The sequence below is a fragment of the Pleurodeles waltl genome, chromosome 5 (assembly GCF_031143425.1).
Source record: "Pleurodeles waltl isolate 20211129_DDA chromosome 5, aPleWal1.hap1.20221129, whole genome shotgun sequence".
In the NCBI taxonomy this organism is placed as follows: Eukaryota; Metazoa; Chordata; class Amphibia; order Caudata; family Salamandridae; genus Pleurodeles; species Pleurodeles waltl.
The window spans coordinates 786,043,850-786,070,724 of NC_090444.1; the positions used below are offsets into that span (position 1 = coordinate 786,043,850).

General features: G+C 39.8%; 1 protein-coding gene across 1 annotated transcript in view; it reads left to right on the forward strand.

The window, feature by feature from the left end:
• The window catches only part of RNF217 (ring finger protein 217), a 466,037-nt gene extending 457,945 nt beyond the window's left edge, over positions 1 to 8,092 (forward strand). The window contains exon 6 of the mRNA XM_069234802.1: positions 1,019 to 8,092. Coding sequence (XP_069090903.1) covers positions 1,019 to 1,092 — 74 coding nt within the window. The 3' untranslated portion in view covers positions 1,093 to 8,092. The remainder of the gene's footprint in view (positions 1 to 1,018) is intronic.
• Positions 8,093 to 26,875: the final 18,783 nt, after the last annotated feature.

Below are 26,875 nucleotides of genomic sequence, written 5' to 3' on the forward strand. Positions count from 1 at the left end.
TTAGTTATTTTTTTTGGGTCCTGTTTCTATGCTGCTTTCTTAAGGAAAGGGGAAGTGTTATATGTATTCCTCAAGCAGGTGGTATGCCTGCTTGAGTGATAATGTGTGGACGGAATGTTGTGAATGGGGGTATGAAATGTTGGAGATGTGAGTTAGTTTGCGTCTGAAGACTGAGCAAATCTTCTTTGGCGGTGTCTTGCATTCTTACACGTCATGTGTTCTTCTTTCCCTTGGAACTTATTTTAAATTAATTGAATAAAAAAGTATCCTGCCTAAATTACCGAGATGTGCCTACAAAGGAAAACGCGTAGTAAGAGGTTCATAGGTTCTTTATTTTGTCTGTTTCTTGCCTGCACATTGTACTTTATTCTTTCACAGCTCATAGACACTTGTGTTTTTCTCAACTTTTTCATAAAATGATAAAGAAAATTGAAATATTTGTATGCACAGTTGATCTCATAAAATCTTCACCATCCTTCTTTTTGGCAGCATGTCTCACTGTCAAGATGGCAGGAAGTATCCATGACTGAGATAATTAACTCTTTCATGAAATGTTATCCTGTTGCACTACCATCTTGCCTCCCTAGAAATATACTCACTGATGCATTGTTTTACTCAAGAGCCCTAAGTCTGTCTTGTAGTAGAGCTGGCTAATATGAATGCTTTCTCGCTTTTGATGGGGAGGTATCTCTCTCACATATATATTTTTAGATGGTTTGCTAGTTCATGTTTGCTATACGTGGTTCCTCTTGTCAGATGTGTGCTAGATCACAACTGGTCGGCAGTTGGTCAGCGTGGATCCTAATGAAACTTTACAGCTATTCGATTTGATAGTAACACACAGAAATGAATGTGATCTGGCAATCAACATTTCTACAAAGGATAATATTAGAAAAAGTTATATTGCTTTGAAAATAGACTTTCACAATCGAACAAGCATGTCGTTTTATCCTCACACTGACTGTACCTTTATTAGGCTTTGTTTTTAATTTCAAAATGTTATTTTTCTCTTTCACAGGTCTATTTGTGTTTCCTATATATTGCCTTTGTAAAAAGCAGAGAAAAAGGACACGGACGGGTATGCCTTGGTGAGAAATTGGCGTGCGTCAGCTGAATTAATCCTGAATGGGCTGGACATGACTGTGCAGTGGGGAGTTATGAGGATGTGCACCCTTAAAGCCACACAGCCCTTGGATTCTATCAGGAGATAAGCAAAAGAACATCCTTGCTATAATCCAGCACCGCACACCAGAATGTCACCTTGAAATGGTGTACAAATGATGGATGGCCCAGAAGTGCTGCTTTTTAAACTATGTGTATTTTTTATGTTTTAAACAGTCACTATATACATGTAGGTCAGGATTCTGTTTTTTAGACAATCAAAAATGGAAATCTACCCAGGCATCAACAGAATTGTCTGGAACAAAACGTTGTTGTCTGGGACATATTTTCCTTAGGTCAAGAGGGCATGGTGGTAGACATGGTGTAGGTGAGGACCTTCATACTCCGTAGATTCACATTCAGCATTCCCTGTCAAGTTCTGCACACCAGCCACACAGTTCTCACTTTATCGTGTGCTTTCTACCAGTCAGCCTTGGACTGGGGGAGCAATGCTGAAACGTCTTCACTGGCTGCTGCTTTTATTGATCACACTCCTGTTGGCAATGCACGGAGGGTGCCAGTCAGAGCAATATTAGGATGGGATACATATGACTAGTGTGAATTCTGGTTTCTTTTTCATTTTCAGTGTCTTTACTTTTTTTGGTTGATATTTAATAGTTTTGCCCAGATTGCAATATCTTGACCAAGAAACTTCCCTAAATGAGCTGTGTTTTGTGGTTGGCCAAGCACCTCATAATGACATTGAAAGAGATCTGATAATTTATTGATAAACTCATATTTAACCATGTGTCTATTTTGTTTATAGTTGAGTGTTTACACTAAGTATTTTCTATTTTTTATGTGCAAAAATCGCTATGGATTTGTCTCTTCCCTTTTGTTTGTGTAGGCACCACATGTGGCAGTACATGGACTGTGCCTTCGCTAGGGCCTGTAGCACAATGCCTAATATTTTGCTTATTTCAAACATGACACTGTTGTATCTTCTAAGGGACATCATTTATTGGATCACGAAAAGAAAATGTAGACCAAAAAGGGAAAGAAGACTATACTAAACTATGCAGTACCTAATTTAGTTGACTTGGTTCCCTCGAAGCCAGCTCCCTTTATCAGACGTGGGATGTCTTTACTATAAGGGTGTTGGACTTGAATGCCAGCACTGAAAGAATAATATGCCAGACTCGCCTAGCACCCACGGTTAGCTGTGCATTGCTATTACCCACAGTCCCTTCTCTCTATGTAGATGGATAGTGCAAATTGACTGTTCTCTCTACAGCAAACCACAAAGCACATTTTTCTTATTTTTTCCAGAAACATTTCTGCCTCTGTCTCCACATCTCTTTTTGGCCTTTCCATGATGGTTATTTCCAAATATAGGTTCTGAAGGCTGTAAATGGTGTCTTACAGGCACTGTCTGAAGTGTTTATGGTTTCAAACATAATGCTCATAAATAGACATTCATAATTACAACAATCTATTCTTGGCCTGTGTTCCATTGAAGAATACATATGTGGTTGACTCCTTGGTCTTATTGTTATTGTGAAGTAGTCAAGCAACAAACCCAAAGCGCCCACCAGTGAGTTAAGTTGGTGCCTTCACTTAAGTTAGGGCGATCTTGTGCAATGTCCACAGGGCTTGACGAAGGTACAGACCCTGTATCTTCCTCGCCGCCCTCCATCTTAAAAAAAGAAAACCCTGAAGAAGAAAGTACACCATAATCCTTGCTTTCTTGTTATTTTGGAAATATTTAGGCAGCAGAATTAATGCTCTTTCAAATGAGTTAGCTATTTTCTTCTCTATATATTTTGGCACAATCCTTTGTGTTGTCCACAAGGTTTTCACAGAGTAATAGACTATACTGCCACTTCCCCATCCCTTTCCACGTTGATAGATAACTTTGCAAAATAAATTATATCATAGGCCTCCATTTCTTGTCGACAACTCTCTACTCTGCATATTTAACAGTGTTTCAAGGGAAATTCATTTTCTGTGCAAAATAGAATTTAAAAAAATACATTTCTTTTGCAGTAGTAATGAAAAGTATTTTCTCACAGTCTAAAATCGAACACTATAACAAAAGCCCCTTATATTCACTTGAAATAGGAAAAGTTTCAAAATGAATCATTTAAGGCAATGTTAAACGTGAAACAATTTTTATAGGAGAAAAACTAAAACATACAAAATATCTCAATAGACTTATAGAAAGAAAAGATATTTATGTATTACAGTTTTGTTTCGGTATATTTGGATGATAAGATCAGTGAAGATTTCTAGAGTGCAGTAATGTGGCTGTTTTAATTGGGACTTAAAAGAGGCTACAGATTCTTTTGATAGATAATTGAGTTTTTGACAGGTTTACCTAATTTCAACAAACAAATACAAGGCCAAAGAAACCTAGATGTTGATGGATCACCTTAGAACTACAAACAATCCTCTTCCAATTGGTGTTCATGGTGAAAGGGTTCCGCATTTGGGTATCTTCCAGAATTTAGGCAGATACATGATTTGGAACTTTCCGTCCAACACCACTGTAAAGCTTCCTGCAGCACGTTTGTCAGTAATCAAGGTACCATGACATCTTTTTACATCCTGACATTTTGAAAAAAAATTTTAATTTCCTTCGACACTAGCATTTTGTACTAAATAACACAGTGTAAAAACATAATTATAATGAGAAAGATTGGAATCTTTACTTCCCAGAAACAGAATTAACAAATGCAACAGCTTTCACAAACAACAAAAACAACTTAACTTTAGAGGAATTTGACATTTAAATTGTAGAAGTCTGAACCAGAAGAAATATCAATATATCACTCTTATTTTCAGGGTGGAACTTATAAAACTCACAAATACAACTTAAATTATAATTCCATAGAAGATTTAAAATGTATTATCATCAAGCCTTTGGTTAACACTTGGGTGGAGTGCAATCACTGTCAGATGCATTAAATAACCTGCTTCTAGGAAACATGCCTTTAAATGTCCATTGATCTTCTAGAATGTGCAGTTATTCCTTTTTTATATATACAACTATCCCTTCTCTAGAAGATTTTTTTTTTCATATTTGATAGTACTTTGGAAAGATTTGAAATTATAAATTACCCTCTTTAGCATTAATCCAACGTTTTCAGCAACTATTACTGGCAATTTTCTTTTTGCCACAAAATTTGCTCCAACTCCTGTCAAGAGTCAACATCAAGTGTTCCACAAAGAAAAAGTGATCTGAAGACTTAATCTACACATTTTGCCCGTAGTCTTGTTAGACTTAATTTGTCTCTTACTAACTTTTAAAAAAAAGGTGTTTGGAAGCAAAAGATAGTATAAAGTTTTTAGAGCTTTATTATGTTATCTTGATCACACAAAGTAATTTTGCTTTTCAGAACAAATGTCAGTTAAAGGTGGTAATCATAACTCTGGAGCATCCCGTGTACTAATTGGACTACATCCTAGAATCCCAAAAGCATTCTTTACCTCCTTGAGGTGTCCACTTTACAGCAGTGTAGCTCACCTTAGTATGAATGTCACTTTAGAGACTCATCCCTCTTAATGTTCACATGTTAATGATCAGGGTATCAGCTACTAGTTATGTGTTCAGTCAACACTATGCTGTGGGCTTCCACTTTAGAGTCTGTGTTCTTTAACTGTGCCATGTTTTGCACAAGTTAAGTGACAATAATACTTGCTGTCACCCATCACTTGGAAAATCCCTGCATATTTTCTCATGCTTTACAATCCTCTTGTGTATTTGAAGGAAGCAGGCCCGGAATTTTGTTAAAAGTTACGATTGTAAGTCCAGCTTTCTTTGTCCAAAGCCCGGTTACTTCACAGTGCCCTTCCACCATCCCCTCTGCGATGTACCTAAATAGATAATCAAGGGTTTGAGGGGAACAGGTCAAACTCTGATATGCGGATGGAGCTCCTGGGTGAAAATGCATCTCTGAGTCTTATTTTTTCTGTGCCGTACTACATTCTTTAGGTCTGTCCATCAGAAAGACTTTCCACATGTTTGAGCTAAGGGTATTTAGATCAGACACGACTGAAGTTAACATGGTGGGTACCTTGTTCTAATTCATCACGCATTCACGCCACCTGGCTCTGTAGAGAGAAGCACTTAGTATTTCATTATTCATTCCACTCAAAAACTTGAATGGTAGTGACGTGTCGGATCCAATACGTTTGTCCTTTTTCTCTTCCTTACTACACTTGAGAATGTCACACGGATTAAAAAAAGAGTTGAAATAGTCTGGCAGTGACTGCATTTGATTTTAAGCATTGACAGACCTACCTGATTTCTTTCTTCACATCCTGCTTTTAACTTTTTGTGCCTTTGCAAGTTCTTACTAGAATAAAGCAGAAACAATATTGATTATTTTAATTAAAATAGTCAATTGCTTCCCTTTAAAGTCCTGTCTGTCCTCAAAGTAGTGATTAAAAAATCCACCAGTTTTAACATTTCCTGCTTTAGCCATGGCCCTGTGCTTCCACAACCATGTAATTTGCACTGAGATCTATGTTTGCTTTAACTTAAAATGGTGACCTACATATAACAGGTGTTTTGGCATACTCAGGGATTTGCATTCGTTTCTGAAACATGCACTATGATTCTTATCCTCCTGTAACCCAGTTGTTCTTTTCAGTAATAAAGATTTTTGGAAGGAGTGCTTCTCAATGAAATGCTACAGGTCACTTTTCTATAATAATGTTAGGTGGGTTCTATAAAGTGTTAAGGTAGTTACCTTTAGGTGGGTATTTTGAAAGTTCTAGTACCAGTGCATTATGAGCAAAGTGGTGTTGCTGGAGGACTGTACTCCATGCAAGAACTGTCTCTTATAAACCTGCAGCATATTTTATACTTGTTTGATTCATTTTTCCAACTTCTCGTTATTGAGGCCAAATACGTGGCTTACACTCTTTTTCACAGCCAATTTTTCAGCCACAACTCCTGAGATTTAGGCAGCAGGGGCCAGAAACGCAGCAGATGGGTAGAACACTCTAAATTTGAATTGTCAGGTGGTTGGGTGATGTATACATGCCTGTTTTGTAATGTTAAGAATAAGTAAGGATTCTAGAGGGGAAAGAGCTCAATGTTTGCCAATAAGCGCACCATTACAAATACATATCCTGTGTCAACCAACTCTCAAAGATTAGTTTGCCAAAACTATTTTAAATCTAAATCAAGCTAAGTTTGTTTCCAACCCATCATATGAAAGCTGAAACTCCTTGGTGAAAGATCATAATCTTTATAAGAATAAGTATGAACTTCAGAATTCAAAACCATGCAGTAAAAACACAGAATGGTTTTCTTGGTTAGCCCTGAAAGAAATAGATCACATATCACATTATTACAATCCAATTGTTTAAGATAATGGAAACTTCAGTCCCATAAACATATTTCTTTCTCTATGTTGAACACGTCTTATAGCTTGCACATCTGTCATAGTGATATATGATGAAATGCAGGTCTCCCAATAGTTTAGAAAGGAGGAAATGCAAAATATGTTTTTGAATATATTCTGCGTTGACGTTTGGATAAAAAGGGGGGGCATTCTTGTTTCAGAAAAAACATTTTCTATTCACTGTGGTTATGTGCCAGGGCACATTAGCACCTCTTGTTCATGTACATGGCAATTCAATTAACTTTGATTCCTTTGTATAGATTCATAATTGCTTTGTAGCATATATTCATATCCATAACTGTTGTCAGATTATATACTTGCATTGTCAATGTGTGTATAATCTGATAAAAAACTGGTTCTCGGAATCATGAACGGGTTGCCTTTTGTGTGCTTTTCAAGTTTTATTTGTTCCACATGCATATATTATATAAATTTGCGGTAGTGTTCTTTAACACTGGTAATTCTGGTAACATATTTATCAGTTCAGCATATAGAGAAGCATTACCCTCTCAAATGTACCATGTACTTTTGATCTATTCCTTTCTGACTTAACCCTTTTATGTGTAGCATATCTTCAGTGAACATTACACTCAATTATGCATGATAAGTCTTCAGGAAGGTAAATTCAAATGGCTGCCACCTATTCTGCCACTTTTTCATTATCTTATGTCTGCTAAAATACACATTCTAAGTAATCTAAGTAAATATATGTGACTGTTTTTCAACTCAACCTTGCAAATAAATTCTAGTACTGACCCTAACAGTTATGCAATCAGCTTTGAAAGTAATTAATACATTTATCGACCTGCCCACACCATAAAAGAACAAGTGCCTCATGGTAAGAATAGGTGTCAGCAAGACTAATGTAATTGTTGTTTTGAAAGTGGAACTCTGAATATTTAGTCGTCTGTCCCTCTGTCATTTTTTGTCTATACCTCAGTCTTCAGGAGCATACATCGAGCTCTGCTAAGTGTGTGGCCATTTAAGATTCTTCATTCATTGAAAATAAATTAAAGTGGTTCCTGTGAAACTTTCTACCCGATCTCCAAGATTTAATAAAATAATTTTGTTGCCTAATTACACGTTGCAATGTCCCTTCTGCCTGCTCCAGTAAAACATGTCTTACTATGTAAGTTTTGTTTTTTCTTACAATGTAATGTATTTACTTTAAATTGCTTCTCCGACCTTGTCTTCCAAGCTAGCAACTGAGATATGTTTCACTGTTAACTATTTCCCTGATCTGAAATAGTATCGATTGGGTATCTGGGTTGCTCAAGTGGTCATGTCCAGGGCCACCGTATGTGGGTTGCTCACGGGGTCCTCCACCAACATTCACGCCATTCCTGCTGCACACCTATCAGGGCAGGGAAATCGCCAGAAGAGTGGAGGTAGTTCTTCCTGAATAATGATTCCACACCGGATGTGCATTTCCATCATAGAAAGTGCCTTCTGTCTAGACCGCTGTGAAATGTTGCTACCTTCCTAAAAAGTTGGCAGTGCAATTTTTCTTTGTTTACATTACCATCTTCCATTATGATTCGGCTGCATAATCAATAAAAATGTGGGATTGACAAATATTCCTCTTTGTACTTCATTTATTTTGATTTCTTTTTTGTGTTGTGTACTGTATCTCGTACCTATGTATTGTGGCTTTTTAGCCTTTTACTGCATATATTTTGTATTTCAGTGATGTTTTTCTGGTAATATAAATTCTGTGTGGTGTGATGTTTTTAAGCCCACACCATTCCATGGGATGAAGGATTTACCAAAGCATCACATTTGACATCATCAATGCCTTTATATTTTTCACCCCCAAGCAGAATCAATCAGTGTGCAGGTGCCTCAATCGGTATAATGCAATGGATTCCACGTAGTTCATTTTAATCAAAACAGACAAGTAATCTGGAAAGAAAAGTTCAAAATAAGCGACTGTTGTAAAAAACAAAACTACACCACAACTACTACTACACATGTTAGATAAGCAATGTGTAAAAGAAATCCAGTTCTCTTATGTGCAAAATTGTTCAGATTCCAGACAGTAAATCTGATTTGCATTGAATCCTTGAATTAGAAAAAAAAAAGTGATTGCACATTGTAATTTCGTCATTAACTCAGTTCAACACCACCATATAGGCAACTCCCATTGTTCTGTGAAAGCCAAAAATGAGTCCTCTTCAGGTCTGTTTTATCCTCTTTGTAAATAGAACACAGATGATTATTTCAGCTGTTACCATAGGGTATCATAATGGCTTTATGTTTGACTGTACTGTAGGGATTGATCCTCAGATAATACTGTTTGGTAAAAGTCTGAATATTCCACCCCAAGCCACATTTTTAAAATGAGATAGTTCACAATTCAGCTGTTAACAAGCAGCTACATGCCTCTTGAGTTATACAGCCTTGATTATTTTTTTCCTTTGAAATGAGTTAACTAAAAGGGAAACTTTTTGGCAGTGTTTCCTGATGCCTATAATACTCCCCTTATCCAACCCTCTGCATTTATCTGGATGTAGGAACTCAACTTGGCATGCCCTGTTTCTGCTAAGTATATTCTCTACCTCACCTTTTGGAAGCTTGAAGGAGAACAAAGATTTTTTCACAGAAATATATGAGCAGTGTGGTGTAAAAATAATTCAAGGATCAGAGATTATGAAATAAAAATAAAACTTAAATATTTAGTAAGTGTTAAAAAGAGCAACAATGTATTACCTACGTACCATACAACAAGACAAGCATTTGCAATGCATGGGTCTCGCGTTTGCTCGAGTTAAAGCTATTAACGTTGTAAACTCCTAACCATACTTTTCTTGCCACAAACTGAAAATGAAAAGTAAAACAGTTTCACATAAGCGAGCCAATGGTCGTCATTAGCATGAAGGAGACACAGAAAAGGAAACAGAAGTTCGCTTGCACTCAAACGTATCAGCAAAAGTGAAAGTATCCATTTAACTGGCAAAAGTGCAATTATCTATGTAACCGGTAAAAGTGCAATTATCTACGTATCAGGGTCGATGTCATGCAAAGCGCTCGACTACTGCCCAGCGAGATTGCGTTGCCTATGAAATAAATGGAAAACGTAGTCCAGAAACCAAACGGAAAACATGAAGCCTCATACGTTTTCAGTAGTTGGCCGGTGCGCTTGAGGAGGGCTAAACACCGGAAAAGGCATGACGTATGCATGCCATTCACTAATCAAGTCGAATTTTAAAAGGCAAGCCCATGAACAAATCAAACTGATGGGTGTGGTTACAAGCCCGTAGAGCGAAAACAACAGGGACAGAGTGCTTTGCGCGCTCAACCCTAAAAAACAAATATAAAGTTGTAATATTATAAAAGAAAGTCACATGTTACTATGGAAAACAATTGTAAATAAGATTTGTAATTTATGGGCCCAGGCAGACATTTCAACAAACTGGCAGACACTCCTGTGAGGACTTAAGAGCAGGTTGTGCATGCTGTTGGATTAAACTAGAGACTATGGTGGTAGAGCATTTGTCAAGCTGGATGAGGCTCAGTGCTGTTCAGAAAGATACTAAAATCAGGTCCAGATATGCTGGACAGGTGCATACAGCGAAGAAAGACTAGTATGTGTGAAGCTTCAGCCAGGAGTAGTACCTTTCTAATGATTAAGGCACAAAGAGAGGTCATTGGATGCTTCTGGCTAATTCACTCAGTAAGGTTTTCTTTTGCAGACCTACCATATTGCTCATATTTCCAATGGATATAGGCGATGTGTTGCATCCTGTGAGGGCACCTTGGGCCAGGACTAAATTTGTTTGATCGCATTCTGAACAGCTTTATTGGATTTGTATTTTTTCTGAGCTGGACAGTGTACAATCAGAGACTATTGCACCTTTGCTGAATGTTTGGGCAATAATAATTTCTCAGAAAGCCCTTATTCCTGCCAATTCTGTACATTCTAGGAGAGTATTACACAGGAATGCTTCACAAATAATGATGCCAGCATGTCTAGCTGTGACCATAGTAACGAAAGGGAGAGATATGATCTCTACTTCATTCATTCGCCCCCTTACTCTGGCAGAGGCCTAAAGATCTTCTTTCTAGTCACTGTTCTTTGTTTGAAATGCTACAGAGAGTTGAAAGGCAGATGACTCATCCTAGAGGAGGGGATCTACATCACATCAGATGTCCTGTCCAAATACTAGAGTTAATGAGACTTTCTCTCTCAGTATCTAGGTAGAAATGTAAAACTCAAACCATTTATTTAAAAAAGAATAATACCTCAGCCACATCTAATAGGTTTTTTCCTAGTAAGGCTTCCAAATCTGAGTACTTGAGCTGCCATAATGACATTTTGAATCAGCAGATTCTTAGCTTGGCTGGAAGGAACCACCGTTGTTTGCTGGGCCACAAATCAGCAATTACCATTTGGCAAAAACACTAGAAAGTGACACCAGCTGGGGGAGAGGAAGCAAGTTCTATCCAGCCGGATAATAAATATATGCACATGACTGGACAAGGGTAGCCCCTATACCTATACAATTACTCTGTTGTGTTCTGGTTACTCATACTGTACAATCTCACCTCTCCTATGTGGCCTGCGTAGTCCTTGGCCATATCTTGCTTAACATTAACCTCAGTGGAGAAGGTGATGAAGCCATTTTACAATAAGGATATAAGCCCTGATGTTCCCTCAAGAGATATTAGTCTCCAGCTGAGGTCAGGAATCAAGAGGTCCAAAATCTGAAGGTCTGGAACACATCAAGAAAGGATGGGATTTGTTTTACCCCTAATAACACCCAGCCAACGTTACAGTGGTATAGAAACCACCCCATCAGGAATCTCTTTGTAAATAAAGAAAAACTTTGACAGCTGATCTGTATTAAAAACTTGACTGCTTAGTTTGTACTGTGTCATGAATGACATGCCCTGTGCAATATTGACTATCAAATAAGTGTTCATTTCTCTCCCCTCATCTTCAGCAACGTGAGAAATGCACATTGTCCACATGAACCAGGAAGCATGCCACAAATACGTAGTGTAGGAAGCTGGCTCTCTATATAGTGTACTAAAATGAAGTACACTGTGCAGAAAGTGAAGTGGATCCCCAATTGCTATTGCAGAGGCAAATGTAGATAGGACTAATGCTCTATTTTGTGGTAATGTGGGAGAGCAGTTAGGCTTTTCTAAGGGTTGTGCTAAGCATTTATTGTAATGACAGAGGAAATAAATGAGACACACACTCAAAGAATAAATCTGAGAACAATTCAGAAAAATAATTTGTTTCATATTTGTTACAAACCCAAGAACTTCGTAATCAGATAGGTAGACTTTTAGGCATAAATACTTTGCAGAGAGTAAGGAGGAGGGGCTCACTACCATTGCACTGTATAGTGCTGCCCACTCCTGCAGTGTGGGACGCGCCTGGGTGAAGACCGGGAGCGTCCTCGCCAATCAGAGCCTGGAAGAGGCTGGACTCGGCCACTCCTCTTTCATCATCAAGTTTGCTACTGCAATGGGTAAGAGGAAATCTTCGTATCTTAGTGGACCATTTGATCAAAAAGGCCCTTGCAAAAGCACATCCATCAACTTGTTCCTTACCTGTGCTGTAGAGGCCTTAAATGAAGAAATTCAGAGTGTGGAAATAAAGCTAGGGTGGGGACCTGATACTTTTACCCCAAATTTGTCTCCCAGCCTAAGGGTATAAGGGCCGGTGACATTGTAGGTATGGCCTGTGCTATCAATCAGGGGTGCTCCCCACAAAATGAGACTGTACAAGGAGTGATCACAACAGGAGATATCCACCCTGACCCGGCACTCCTTCCTTTGAACGGGCCTCGGCTGTTAGGGAAAAAAAAAAAAAACGTGGGTATTAAAGACTAGGTTGGTAGGGAGAGATCTAGCTCCAAGTAGGACATTAATGACAATGTGGCTTCTGTGGACTCCTTTACTAAACCTGCAGCAAGACATTTATCATTTTCAAGTATTACCAAGACATTGATCAAACCTTTGCTGATTTATTTATGTAACAAAGTTGAGAACCTAATTAAATCTTCTATGAACATTCTTTACGAGAAACTCTTATAGAAACTACCATGGGGAAATTGTGTACAACACTGACAGAGAATTTAAGTTGCTAAGCTGGCCATGCACACCTTAGCTCGCAGGAGAGTGATCCATCTCATAATTCCCAGGACAATGCTCTGTCTTATTCTCCACATAATTTGTAGAGTAATTTAAAAAGAAGAGAGCTGATCAAACCATTGCTGATTTAGTTATGTAACAAAGTTGAGAACCTAATTAAATCTGCTATGGACGGTCTTTACAAGAAACTGTTATAGAAACTATCATAGGGAAATTGGGTACAGCATTGACAGAGAATTTAAGTTGAGAAGCTGGCCATACACAGCTTAGCTCGCAGGAGCGTAATCCATCTCATAATTCCCAAGACATTGCTCTGTCTCATTCTCCACATAATTTGTAGAGTAATTTAAAAAGAAGAGAGCTGACTGGGGACGAAGTAGTCGGAGCACGAGCCGATAAACACTTGAGATAACTGTACCTTTTGTTAATCAGACCCCCATCTCTTCAATCAGACTGCCCCATTCCTAGCCTAAAAGTAAAAAATGGGGTGGCAGTTTCTCGTCCCCTTACTTAGGCCAGGTGGTTGCTGCCCTTCTCAGGCTATATCTCTCTCGATACTCCAGCCCACTGGTGGCTATTCTAGCTGGTCTTCCCTGTTGAGATCAGGAGTGGTTGAAACTACTTCCAATTTAAATGCAAAGTTGTCTAGAGGTCTAATAGTCAACTTGGGGATGGGAGTCATTTGTAAGACCATATAAACATAACTAAAGATTAGGTTGGGTTGGTAACAGGAAGAAAGATTAGGAGGAGAACTGTATTATCATTAATTTTGACCAGCCTGACATAGTCGGAATTTAAATATTACAGGCCCAATACTTTAATCCTTCCCTCATCCCCCACCCCAAGAGATATAAGTCCTTCCGTTAGGCTTTTTTCTACTCAGCAAGGAGCATCCATAGCACCAGGAATCTCAGGAAATTGTAGGGGTCACAAAGAGAGCATACAGTGAGAGAAAGGGAAAGATCCATGCAGTTGACAAATAGATTTTAACCTCTGAGCTCCTTAGACAGCAGTGACTGACTGGCCAACATGGTGGGAGAAGTGGCGTGTGTGCGGGTCAGTCATTCAGCTACCTCAGCTCCTGTCTGACGTTTATGAGCTGGAATATCGCATGGTCGGACAATAAGAGGACTGATGTGAGATGGCTTAAGTCACTAAAAGACTGTCCCATAATGGGTCTACAAGAAACATGGGACACAGAAATCTCCTTTTATGTGATGTGTAGATCTCGTACTTTCCCCCTGCACTACCTTCACTAGCGGGCAGACCTAAGGGTAGTGTACTCACTCTGGTAGCTCAAAATATTTCTCGTAATACATCCCAGATGGAGACCGGATCAAGTTTTCTGCTAGCAGTAAGGTTAGATTTTAAAAAATCACCTAGCCTATTAGTTTTGAATTTTTATAACTCATTTTTATAGATCAAACCTACGGAACATCTATTGACCTTGAGGCATTTTTTAGAGGTCTATGCAGAAGGACATCACAATCCATATGTGGTGGTTCTACTTGAAGATTTTTATATTCACCCATGCCATCCTCTGTGTCATGCTAGAGAAGAGTTATTTATGTGTGGTTATAGTCAAGGCCCCTTTGAGCATACTAGCCAAGGGAATTTGCTTGGCAAGTTGCAACTTGGCACAGACAAATTCAAAGAAATAAAGATGAGGGCACAGCAGAGGCCTTCCCACATTTACTAGCAAAAGCTCCAATTCTATCATTGATTATATATTGATCTCAACTGTTCTAGTGCAATTTGTTTTGCATTATGAAGTCACTTGGCACAGTTTAGTGACCACAACCCATTAGTCCTTGACACCGAATGGAAATGGAAGGAGGAAGTAAGATCCAGAGAAGGACCCAAGAGTCAAGACATGCCTTGTGATCAGGCGTGCAGATCGAAATGGAGCAAGGTTGCTTATTATTCCTTTTCAAACAATCTATATCTTGAACTCACCCAAGACACTAGTCGGTGACTAGAGGCTTCTACTCAGCCTAAAGTTTTCCTGAGTGTATTTAGATAGGACTTGTAATCATGTCTTTAGGAATTTTAAAGACAGTGGGTGGGACATCTAAGTTTTCAGGCAAGAGATGGTTTGACAATAACTGCACTAAGGCCCATCAAAGCTTGTTGATAGCCTTGAAAAAAAAAAGGAGTAACTCTGAAATAGCTTTATGCAGAAAGCAATATAAACTAGCTTTAGCTGACTGCAAAAAAAGAAATTAGAAGCGAACCTTGGAACGACCTCCTGCAGGCAGATATCTTAAAAAGCAGTATTAGATTTTGGGAAGTAGTCAATCGCCTGTATTTTAACGATGTGTCTAATAGTGTATTGGAGTGTAACATAGCGCCAAAAATGTGGGTGAAGAACTTTCAGGGGAAATATGGGTGCACCTCAGTGGAAACCCCAAATATCAGTGAGGGGCTAGGCATGAAATTTACTTTGTTTTTTCTTGAAGGAGAACTAAGTGAGCTCATTTCTTATATGTCAAATGAGAAGGCGCCAGGCCCTGATGGAGTCCCTGCTGACATAAAGGGAACACTAGGAAGTGGGACAAAATTTTAACCAACGTTTTAAACACCACATATACAATGGCCATCCTGGTCAAGGTCCATAATTATCTCAGTATTTATAAGGGTGAGAGAAATGACTCACAATGTTACAGATCCATAACCCTCATAAATTCAGTGGTCAAGGTTATGAGAAGGGTTATTCTCTCTAAGTTAGCCACTTGGCTGGATCAAAATAATGTGCTTTTCAACCTGCAGTATGGGTTTAGGCCAGGGGGGGGGTACATTAGGTAAATTTCTTATTTTACAGATAATCATTGGGAAATACACACTATCCAAAGGGGGCTCGATACATCTAACTTTTATGAACCTGACCTCAGCCTTTGATATAGTCAACAGGTCAAAGTTGGGGTTAATTCTCATGAACATAGGGTTGGATAGAAACATTGTGAATTTCTTGCATGAGCTACATGAAGACCGGCCAGCGGTACTTCGATATCACTAGTCTGGGAGTTTATCCTCTCCCATAAAAATTCATTAGGGAATGGGGGGGACAGGATTGTATCCCAACCCCACTTCTGGTTACTTTATGATTCCCACCACTCTTATATGCTAATGATGTGGTGTTGCTACCAAGAATGGCAGTAGGACTTCAGCAACTTCTCAATGATTATGTTGATTGATTTTATGGATCTTAGGCCCCAGACACAAGGGTCATTGGAAATGTATTTTGGAGGGGACTGAAATTATAAGGTTGAATGCTTTCGTCTATCTTGGGCTCATGTTTGATCACAGGGGCTCTTAGGCTCCGTCGGGGGGGCCAAAAGGAATGCAATGGCCAGAGCAGTTACCTCTGTATTTGACTTTGCTAATCACTTGGGTTCAAAGCCTGTAAAGGCTATGATCAAAATCTACCAATCCAAACGTATTTCCTTGGCTAGTTATGTAAGTGATATTTCAGGCTATTAGTGTGTTAATGACTCACAAGTGGTGGAAAACAAATTTATGAGATGTTTACTGTCAGTCCCACAATCTACTGCCTCTTACAATGTTCAAGAAGCATTAGGACTGGGTATATTTCCGATCTTTAGCGCTCCCTCTAATATTAAGGTGGATTAGGATATGGATGAACCCATATTTGAAATTGAACTAGATTATACTGAAAGACTGGAAGGCTCTTGAGAGGGCCAGTACTATCCCATGGCTCAGTTATATCAAATCATCATTGGCAAAGTTGGCACGTCTCGATCTTCATATGGCCCTTGAAAGGATTAGACAAGAGGAACTGAGAAGGAAAAGAGTGGTCTTGGGTCAGCAACTGCATCCAGAAAGGGAATGGGCAGTGGCGGCTTCACCCCCAGGACCGATGGGCAACAGTTGAATATTTAATGATATTATCCATTTGTTCTTGGAACGTAGGTGGCCTACGGGCAAAGGTGGAGGACCCTGCAGTAACAAAATTCTTTAGTTCATTTGACATTCTACTCTTACAGGAATCCTGGGCAATGGAATCAATACCAATAATCGGATTCACTGAATCTCTTAGCCCAGCTACAAAAACCAATAGGCCTGGTAGGTCAAAGGGAGGCCTAGCTTACTATGTTAGTACGAACATCCTAGTAAAAATCTCTGAGTACAAGGAGGAAGACCAATCCTTTCAACTACTCCGGCTGGACGATTGGGGGAAAAATACACAGGAACCACTGATCCTGGTCAATATATACATCAACCAAAAAATAAAAAAATCGAAGCAAACAAATTGTTAACTCAACTATTAAGGATAAAAAGCACAGTAAAATCGGCATTTTTGCTAATGACGGGCGACTTCAATCTCTGCCTTTTCCACAACCCCAGTGAGGACCATATTCAAACAGTGGCAAGGATGCCCAGTCAGACCCTCCCAAAAAAACACAGGAAAGACAAGTTAGGGGAGAGTTTTATACGCACCTGTGAATCGGTAGGCCTCTTTGTGCTAAACGGGCGGAAGTCACCGGACATCCCACCGTCATGGACCAGACCCTCTGGGAAAACGGTCTCCTATCTAGACTACACATTGGTGTCCCTTGCATTGTATACGTTAAATGCCTTCAGTATCATGGACCGTACGGAAAGTGATCATAAGCCGCAGGTATTTGGAATCCGCGCATCACCACAAATGCCAGAAAAAGCGGTAGCCTTAAACTGGGCAATGGGCACCGAAAATATAAAGTGACTCAAATGGTCCTCAGACACCATTGAAAGCCAGGCAGATGAGGGTCTACGAAAGCTAGATTTAATGGCTACAAGTGAGGCAAAGTTGACAACGGTCTGGGTGAACTTTGCCTCCGATCTCTTAAAAAAAGACTCCGTAAGCAACACAAAAAAGGGAGCACAACTGAATCATCGCCAATGTCTACTTTTGCCACAGCCAGAGCGCAGAAGGAAAACAGCTGTAGGTAAACTATTAAGGTTACTGCGTAAATGCCCAGAGGATGGATCGATACTGGTCGCTTTGCGTAAGCAAAGGAAATTGTTCAAAAGGGATCTATGGACCTTCAAAAAACTCCAGCAGCAGGCCCTTTGGGCCAAATTTAACTTTGCGACTAAAACATCCGACTCCAAAAGATTTTGGAAAATCATTAATACAATGGACAAGGGTTCAAAAGCAGGTAATAATGTTAACTTAACAGAGGAAGCATGGGTATCCCACTTAAAGTCCCATATAAAAGAACTGACCATCGAAGAAGGTCCTCAAATCCAGGGGCACATTTTTAACTGGGAGCCCAATGCTCCTGAAGTTTTGAAATTTACGGCAACAGAACTATTAAAAATCATTGGAAAATCACGAACGGATTGTGTCCCTGGCCCAAACGGCTTACCGCAAGCATTATTTAAACAGGAAACGGAAAGATGGGCCAATTTCCTGGCTGCAATGTTCAACGATGTGCTTACAACAGGCTCTGTCCCAGAATCCAGGAAAGGCTCTATAATCCACCCCATATTTAAGGGTGGGAACGCGGCTTCCCCAAGCAACTACAGACTAATCGCTTTTCTAGATGTTGACCTCAAGTACTTCTCATCCTGTGTGCTAAAACACCTAGAAGCTTGGATCGTAGATAAAAATATTTTACCCCTAAATCAAACTGGCTTCACCAAGGAACATTAACAAATCTTATGGCACTGGGACTGATCATCAACAGAGCAAAAGCAAAGGGGACTCCGACTTACTTATGTTTTGTTGATTTTAAAGCTGCTTTTGACTGTGTCCCCCGCGGCAGATTGTGGGCCAAATTACAACTGTGGGGGCTACCACACACTATCTTAAATGCCATCAAAATGATCTACTCCGATACTTGGGTGAAGGTTAAATTGGGGGGAGGCTCTCACCTATCCAGGGCAGTTAAAACAACAGTTGGTGTTAAGCAAGGCTGTGTTTTGGCCCCAACACTCTTCAACCTGTACATAGCAGATCTCTCTGCCAAATTAAATGATCAATCATGCCATCCTCCCTCACTGGGCGGCCAACAAGTATCCAATATGCTATAAGCAGATGACCTACTACTAATTAGTAACACCAGAATAGGCATGCAAAAACTACTAAACAGATTAGAAGAATACTCAGGATCTAACGAATTAGAAATCAATCATAAAAAATCTAAAATGATTACCCTAAACCGCAGGCCGACTAGCCAACGTAAATGGCACTTGAATGGGAAGACCCTAGAGGAAGTAAGTTCATATAGATACTTAGGAGTTGTGGTTGATGCCAGAGGTAATTACCTGCTACAAAAAGAAGCAATAAAAATCAAATCACAGGTCCTTACTTAGGCCTTTTGTAAGCTGGCAAACTCACTTTGTGGTCACGCTCTGAACCCACTAACAACTGTAATGAGAGCGAAACTACTTCCAACTCTCACATACAGGGCCAAAATAATGAGGGGGATGGAAGTAGGTCTCTTGGATAAGCTTCTGATAAAGACCTATAAACGTGTTTTTCAGCTCCCTGGGCGCGCATCGCCAGTCCAGGTCAGACTGGAATTTAAGCTAGTCAAGCAGTCGCTAGCCCGACCCGCGGCATACATTAAATGCTGTTACAAATTGAGCCATACCTCAAAAGGGTCTTTAGCTAATTTAGTCTGTCAGGAAATTATCCTAGAAAGAGGGAACTGCAATTACTTAAGGTATCTAGAAAAGAGCAAGAGTCTGCTGAACTTAGATGAGGCATGGGACCAGTCTCTCCCCATCCCAGCTCTTAACAAAGCTGTGAATAAAGTAAGCAAATTACAGAGCTGGTTAGAAGACAGGGCCTCTCTGGCTAAAAGGCCGCATAGCTGGTTGATCCTCAACTCCTATAAAACGTTTAAAGAATCACTACTTATGGCTGGTCCCTATTCATGGAAAATCAAGCAATGCTTTCTTAGACTCGGGCTGGGTGAACTCCCAACACTAGACCTCATGCCCAAATGGAAGAAGGAGCAACAAGTAGGATCTCAGGAGTGCCGTCTATGTCACCTAGCAGAAGAAAACTTGGTGCACGTGGTCTGCATCTGTCCAGCTTTGGCGGTTTAAAGAAGACTTTTACTGAAAAAAGAATTAAGTGGTTTAAGGATCAGATCCTGCAGACAGGCACTAATTGAAGCTTTCAACCCACGAAATACAATACTGAACATTAGGCTGGTTCAATTCTTGGAAATTTTCTCGCTCAAAATCTCAGCTTCTTGAAACAACCCAGTCATAGGGAGGGCAACAAGGATAACAAAACCCCTTTAACTCATTCCGAACCCTTTAAAGTAGGGAAGGCTCTCAGGCAGCATGGTGGGATGCTTAGCCAGTGCCGTAATTCAGTCTTGTAACAACAATCGGACTCAAGTAGGGGAAAAACAAAATCAATAGAAGGTACCACACCACCTCTCCCCACTACTACTAATGCCTTATTGCACTATTATTGTTTTGTTAAATTTTTATGTGTAAGGGAAATTTTACATATTATTTTATTTCAAGCTCATTCTTTTTTTATTGCACTGTATTACCTTATTGTATTGTTTTTTGTTACATTTTTATGTGGAAAGAAAAGTTTTTATGGTTTTAATTAACTAATAAAATAAACCTTTGAGATGGATCAAGAGACACTTCTAATCAACAGCCCATGCACAGAGAAAAGGAAGAGAGATGTGCACACCCTCAGTGTGAGCCTACATCACACTAAAGTCCACCCTGTCAACAGAATCCTGTCTCACAGTGGTTACAAATCCTCAACACCGCTACTTAATAATGAGATTCAGATTAAACTCATTGCACTGGCACCTGGCAGAACCGCAGGGTTGGAACAAAGTCTTAAACAAAAGCAGTTGCAGTTATGATCACCTGCCCTACCTTAATACAGATGTGGCCATTTTCTTAACAGCGGCAGAGAGAAGTAGACAAAAACAATATGCCCGGGCTATTGGATCTGAGAATCATTGATTTGAAGAGGTCTGTGCAATGAAATTCTTATCTAATTTGAAGTGGACATTTTTATTATTGTTTTTAGGTGTGCAATTTTTAAATATATTTTAACTAAGCTTTAAATTTGGCACTATCTTGTATGGAGTATCATGTTAAATTGGACTGTGTGCATCTTTTAAGGTTTTAAGTAACCGAATATAGAATATTTTGACTTTGACTTTTGAGTCTGTAGTTGGAAAATGTGACTGGGTCAGTGGACATGACAGTCACAATGAACACTACTATCAAAGCTGTGTCAATGAATGTGTTTGCGTAAAGCAACTGAAATTAAAATGTGTAATTATAATTTGAGAAAATTCTTAGCACAGAAGTATGGTACAACAGCACATACTCAATTGACACTGAAGGTTTATAAGAGTTTGTTAGATCCACTATAACAGTGAATCATGTTAACCATCATCGAGTTGGGGGATATATGGATTACTTCCTCTGACAGTTAAGAATGAAATGGTTTGGCACACCGGTGAAAAAACTTTTTTTATTTAAAAAACAAATTGTACCAAATCTCATCTTGCACCATCCACTGATGTTTTACTCTTTGAAAGTAAATGCATCTTTTAAATCTATTCAGTATTGTGATGGCATAATGATATTAAACAAGGGATTCATTTGAGTCAGTGTTCTCATTGTAATTGTTACATTGTACTTGATATTGTTTTTTGATTTGTCAAAATAAGTATTACTTGCAATGGCCTGGAACGTTGCTGGGCTCATGCACTATGTTGGTGTGCATAAGCCCATGTATGTCTAACTTTTGTTGTGAGCCCACCATCCTAGACAATTATAGGAATGCATGATTTTAGGCAACGATCTGGCTGATAGGTGGTGTCTTAATAAATTGTTTAAAGTCAGAGGAAGAATTAGTGTAGAATCTCCAGAATTTAGTAATTTAAATACTAAATACAAAGGGATCCCCTTGCGAAATAACTGAAAATCTTATTTTACAAGTGGCCTACACTAATATAATTACAAATCTCTATTTGAAGTCGACAGATAGGAGCACTTTAATGCATTACAGAAGTCTCTAATGTATCTTTCACAGGTAATTTAGCATTGCCACTATTGATGCAGTTGAAACTTACTGTCTCCAAACTGAAAAATTATATTTATGAAAGACCACAAATATATTGTAGATTTCAAGCATGTGGTTACACCAAGGAAACCGGAGGTAAAGTGTGTCAGAAACCGTTTGTTGACATGGGGAAATAGTCAGAATTAATGTAGGACAAGATTGTTATCTCGAGTTCCATTAATTGGGAAAGATTATATGACACACATTTTTATGTAATTCCAGGAAAGAGAAACATAAAACAGAGATGAAGATTTGTGGTCTTGGAAATACAATTTTGGGAAACTACCACAGATACTATTAATTGTGGTGACACGTCCCTTAGATTTGTAAAAATAAGTTGTCCATGGATGCCAACTGAGTAATACCTTGAATTTAGTTATGACGTTAAAATGAATGTTAAATTCTAACCTTTTTTCTTGCTTGGAGTAAGTAATAGAATAAGTATTTCACCCTCCCTCAATAGCTTCATGATTCATATTTTTTGTCTGGTTGTACATTTTTAACCTTAGGGATGTGATTAAAAGGAATCAAATATAAATTGCTGTGGCAATCATAGTTATAGACAAAGGTAATTGTAATAAAGGTGTAAGGTTATAGGGGGTAAACAGGTGTGTGTTCTCCTGCATTTCCAACAGTTATTAGTCTCTTGTGTGGCTAATTTAGCTAATTTCAATAATGAAAACTATAGACTCAAAACAAGTGTTTTCTGAATTAACTTTAACTTAGTCACATCCGATTTTCTGAACCACATAACTTTCCCCATGCACTCTCAAAATGTCCTTGCCATTCTCCTTACTCCAATCATATCAGGTGGCCAAAGCAGAGTGATTCATGAGTACTGAAAAAGACCATCTGCATAGCACAGAAAAATAGCTATTGACTTGGCACTGGCCCATTCTGGATTCTCTAGCAGTTTGTCTAGTGCCCGTACTTTAATAGATCACCTGTCTGCTGCCAAGCTGATGGGCCGAAAAAACTGAGAGACAGTCCCACGCCATGATTCTTTGTTGCCATCTCTGCCATAAATATCTGAAATCAATCAAAGGAATAAAACCAACAGTAATGGAATGAGTCAGTGGAGAGGTGCACATTACTACCACATCCAGCTGATGGATGTTGTACTAATAAGAGACTGGCCTCTATAAAATAAATTCAGGATGGCTTTTCAGGACTTGACCAATGAATATGACCTAATTGAATTGAACTATGATGATGGGGATGCAGGTGCATACAATGTTTAATAAGAACATTTCAGCTGATGCCCCACTAATTGATGAAATCACAGAGCAGCACTCGAGACCATCATTTTCCGAAGAATACATACCTTGAGATGTTGGGTCCGAGGCCCAACAGCCCAGCCGCATTGCACCATGAGGCCTGTCACAGGGAATAGGAATACCTCTGAAAATGGGTCACTGAACACTCAGAGGCTGCTGCTTCCAGTGTCAACCGGGATCCCATAGCCTGCTTTTCACAAGCCTGAACTACTCTGGAGGTCACTTTTCTTGTTTACCCATGTATTTGTTTTCAATTTCTTTAAAACGTTTGTAGTATCCTTAGAGACTGCAGCACTATTAAGATGAGTGCTCATATAAGCATGAACCTTAGATTTGTGTGTGTCTCTTTATAGCAGACAAATTCCTGGTCCTTGGTGTTTAATGTGAGGAGGGTTCTTTCACTGCTTTAAATTTGAGGAGAACTCTAACCCATAGAAAAAATGCATCCAACTAACTTAATGTAGCCTAGACTAAGCCACCAAACGTATTGACTCCACCTGCAAAGAAGTGAAGATATAGTATTTCAAGAGCAAACTATGCAATTACATATAACTCTAACAAGAGGTTCCCCAAATTACTTGATTTTCTTCCCAGAATTGCTATCTATTCTCCATTGTCTGGGTATCGTATCAGGTGAGTTAAGGCCCCTATTAGGGATAGGAGAGACATTTGACAAATGCTGCACTGAAGAAAATTGTATTGATAGGCTTCAGTGGTGAAAAACCATAAAGAAATAGGATTAAAGTCAAGGACAATAGCCTCATTAAAGCACCTCATCACAATCAGTCTCCCTGCAAGGTTTGGAAGGAGTTCCTAAAATACAAGGGCAACCTGGATGCCAAGATGCTTAAAAAGTGAGCTGTTGAAGGCAGCATGCTTTCTAGTTAAAAGGCCAAACCAAGATAACTTCTCAGGGCCTTTTCTCATGGTGCAAAGGTAAAGGGTAGTATGGCAGATGCAAAGGTTGTGGATGGTATGACAGGTGCAATTGTGACTGAGAATGGAAACCTTGTCTTACGCCTTGTATGGCTCTGGGGGTGCGATATCCTAGCGTCCTATTTAAGCTGTACGATAGTATATCCAGACTGATGCTGAGACATTAATACCTCCATGAGTGTCAAGGAGAAGGTGCTCACTGTGCACTTGGGCTGAGCTTTGAAAGTAATTTAATAGTTGTGAGTCAGCAGAGGATGTTTTAGAGAATGTTCGAGAAAGGTGGAGTCAGAACTTGAGGAACTGCAGTGTATATGTGTTGCAATGTTCGGACTCTACCCAATACACTGGTAAAGGTTGGATTGTTCATCCTCAGACACCTGGGTGGGCTAGCTCCAATCTTTTTCAAACCACTGGGGGGCAGATAGGTTCATTGAGGCCTTCCTGTCTTCTGACCTCCTCTGCAGCATATAGTGTGCGCTAGAGGTGAAGCGGAGTAATTAATAACCCAGATCTAGGAAATATCTGCAGGACAGTGTATGGGTGATTTAAAAATAAATCGCCACTGTTCAGGCTCCAAGCAGGGTGGGGGAGATGAGGCCTACATTGCTCCTTTCGCCACATCCAGGCAGTGGGCTGGCCTTAGACCTTGCTAACTCTGCTATTTCCATGATTGTGAAAGGCGCCATTCCACCAATAGCGTTCCTCTGTATGAGTCACTTAGGAACCACTGTGGCAACACACTAAATTTTGGACCTGTTGATAGGTATTCTTGCCAGCATGTCCTTTTACGTGTTGACTACCCTGCCATGAGTGACTTAATTACTGTCCACTTATCAGTCTTTCTGTAAGTTTTTTTGGGCTCAGTGACTTGCAAGTTAGCTAAGTACTGATGGTGCACTATTAGACAGAGCCCAAAGAGTCCCTCTTTTAGCAACTGAATAAACAACCTCTCTTTGCTTAAGTAGGATTATTACATGCTGATTCGAATGCAGCAACCCAAAAAATCACCTTGGGTCCCCAAGGGCATAGTTACTGTTGAATTAATTTGGAACACGCAAGTGTGGGGCATACAAGTCTTAGGTGCAGCAATCCTGCATGCAGCACAGAATAACTTTGCAAGCTCAAACATCTTCAGTTCAAGGATATTAACAGGCATCTTCTCTTGTAATACCCTTTTTTCCTCCTTTCACTTGTTTCTTGCTACTGCTCCCAAACACACATGTGCTCCTCTAGCTGGGGTTTCTCCCTCTTGAATGTTCTATCTTCTCTCGATTTTCACAAGAGATGCAAGAAACACAAACACAGGAGACGCACTAATAGGGACTGAGTTTGGCGGGGGCTACATCTCCGCTAGAGTTTACACTGATCAGAGGATGACACTTTTGCCCTTATCAAGAAGCCCCATTACCAGCACTAGTTTAGCTAGTCCTACTATTTACCTGAAATCACAATAACAGCTTAAGTAAGCTCTTTTGTGGTTGTAGCTTCTCACTCTTCTTCAAAAGGTTGTTTGCTGTTCAGTCTTCTTGCTGGATTCTGAATCCTCTCCACTTAGCAAGGAGGGTATTGTGCTTTCACTTTCTTTACTTACAAATATCAGCCAGAATACTAAAATATTGCAGAGAGTAGAATGCCGATAAGTCTTTGAACTATAAAAACATCATAGTCATGACATCCATAATTTCAGCCAAACTCCTCAACAAGAATAAAGATGCAGCATGGCAATCTCTGTACATTTCTTTGTTCCTAATGATCATCTTTGGTTTGTCTTGAGAGTCATCACTGCTCCTGATTCTGTTCAGCCCCTAGGAAAAATGAGAAAATGGAAAGTCGACAGGCTGGTGGCATCGGAGCACAGCAGTTTATCTGGTCTTTCTCATGGACTTCAGTGTGAAAGATCCAGCCCAAAGGTTCCGGTAAATTATCTGTGGCCCCATACTGGCCCAAACATACCAACCTCTCACTTATTTAAGGAACATTTCAGAACTGCCTAAAAGTTAAACACATATCTCCTCTCTTAGAATAAACATCACTGAGGTGGGTAGTCCCAGGAATAAGGGAGAACAGACAGGAGTACTGTCCCAACACTTGGCAGCAGTCTTTCCTGTCCAGGTGTTCGACTGGGGAAAAGGATTATACCCTCCACAAAGCCATCTTCCTCCTTGGAGATCAAGAGGTCAGTGAGAGGTTCATTCTCCACTTCCGCCTCTCCATCCATCGCCAACAACAGGGTGAGCTCAGACCTCTCAAGGTATGGTTTGAGGTGATTGCCATGCAGCACCATGTGGGGTTGTCTAGGGGTCTTGAGGTCCACCAGGTATGTGGCCTCAACCTTTCTCTTAATCACCGCATTCGGCCCAGACCAAACGTCCTGAAGGGCTTTGGGATCCACAAGTTCCATAACCCACATTTTCTGTCCAGGCTGCAATTCCACAGTGGTAGAAGTTTGGCCATACCACTCTTTCATCACAGCCTGGCTGGCTTCTAAGTTGTATGAAGCTTGCTTCCACAATCTAGCCATTTGACTACTAAAGGCAAGCATTTTGCTCACTAAATCCTTAGGAACTTTCCTGGGAGCTTGCTCTCACCCTTCTTTGAGCATACTCAGAGGTCCTCTAACCGGGTGTCCATACAGAAGCTCGAAAATCTGAAGCCCCCTCCCTTCTGTGGCACCCTCCTACATGCAAACAGAAGACATGGCAAAAGGATATCTCACTTTTTCCTCAAAGCCTCAGGCAGGCCTCATCATGCCCTTCGAATCTTGTTGAACCTCTCAATAATCCCATTTGTGGAGGGAACGGGGTGGAGAACATGTAGGTTACCCCACACTCCTTCTACATTAATTGCATATAACCAGACATGAAGTTGGTGTCCCTGTCAGACTACCACTTGTGTAAAAATCCCCGTCAGGGCCTTTGCACTGCAGGTGTATGGGGTCCTCAGAGGGATTGCCTCTAGGTATCTAGTGGCATGAT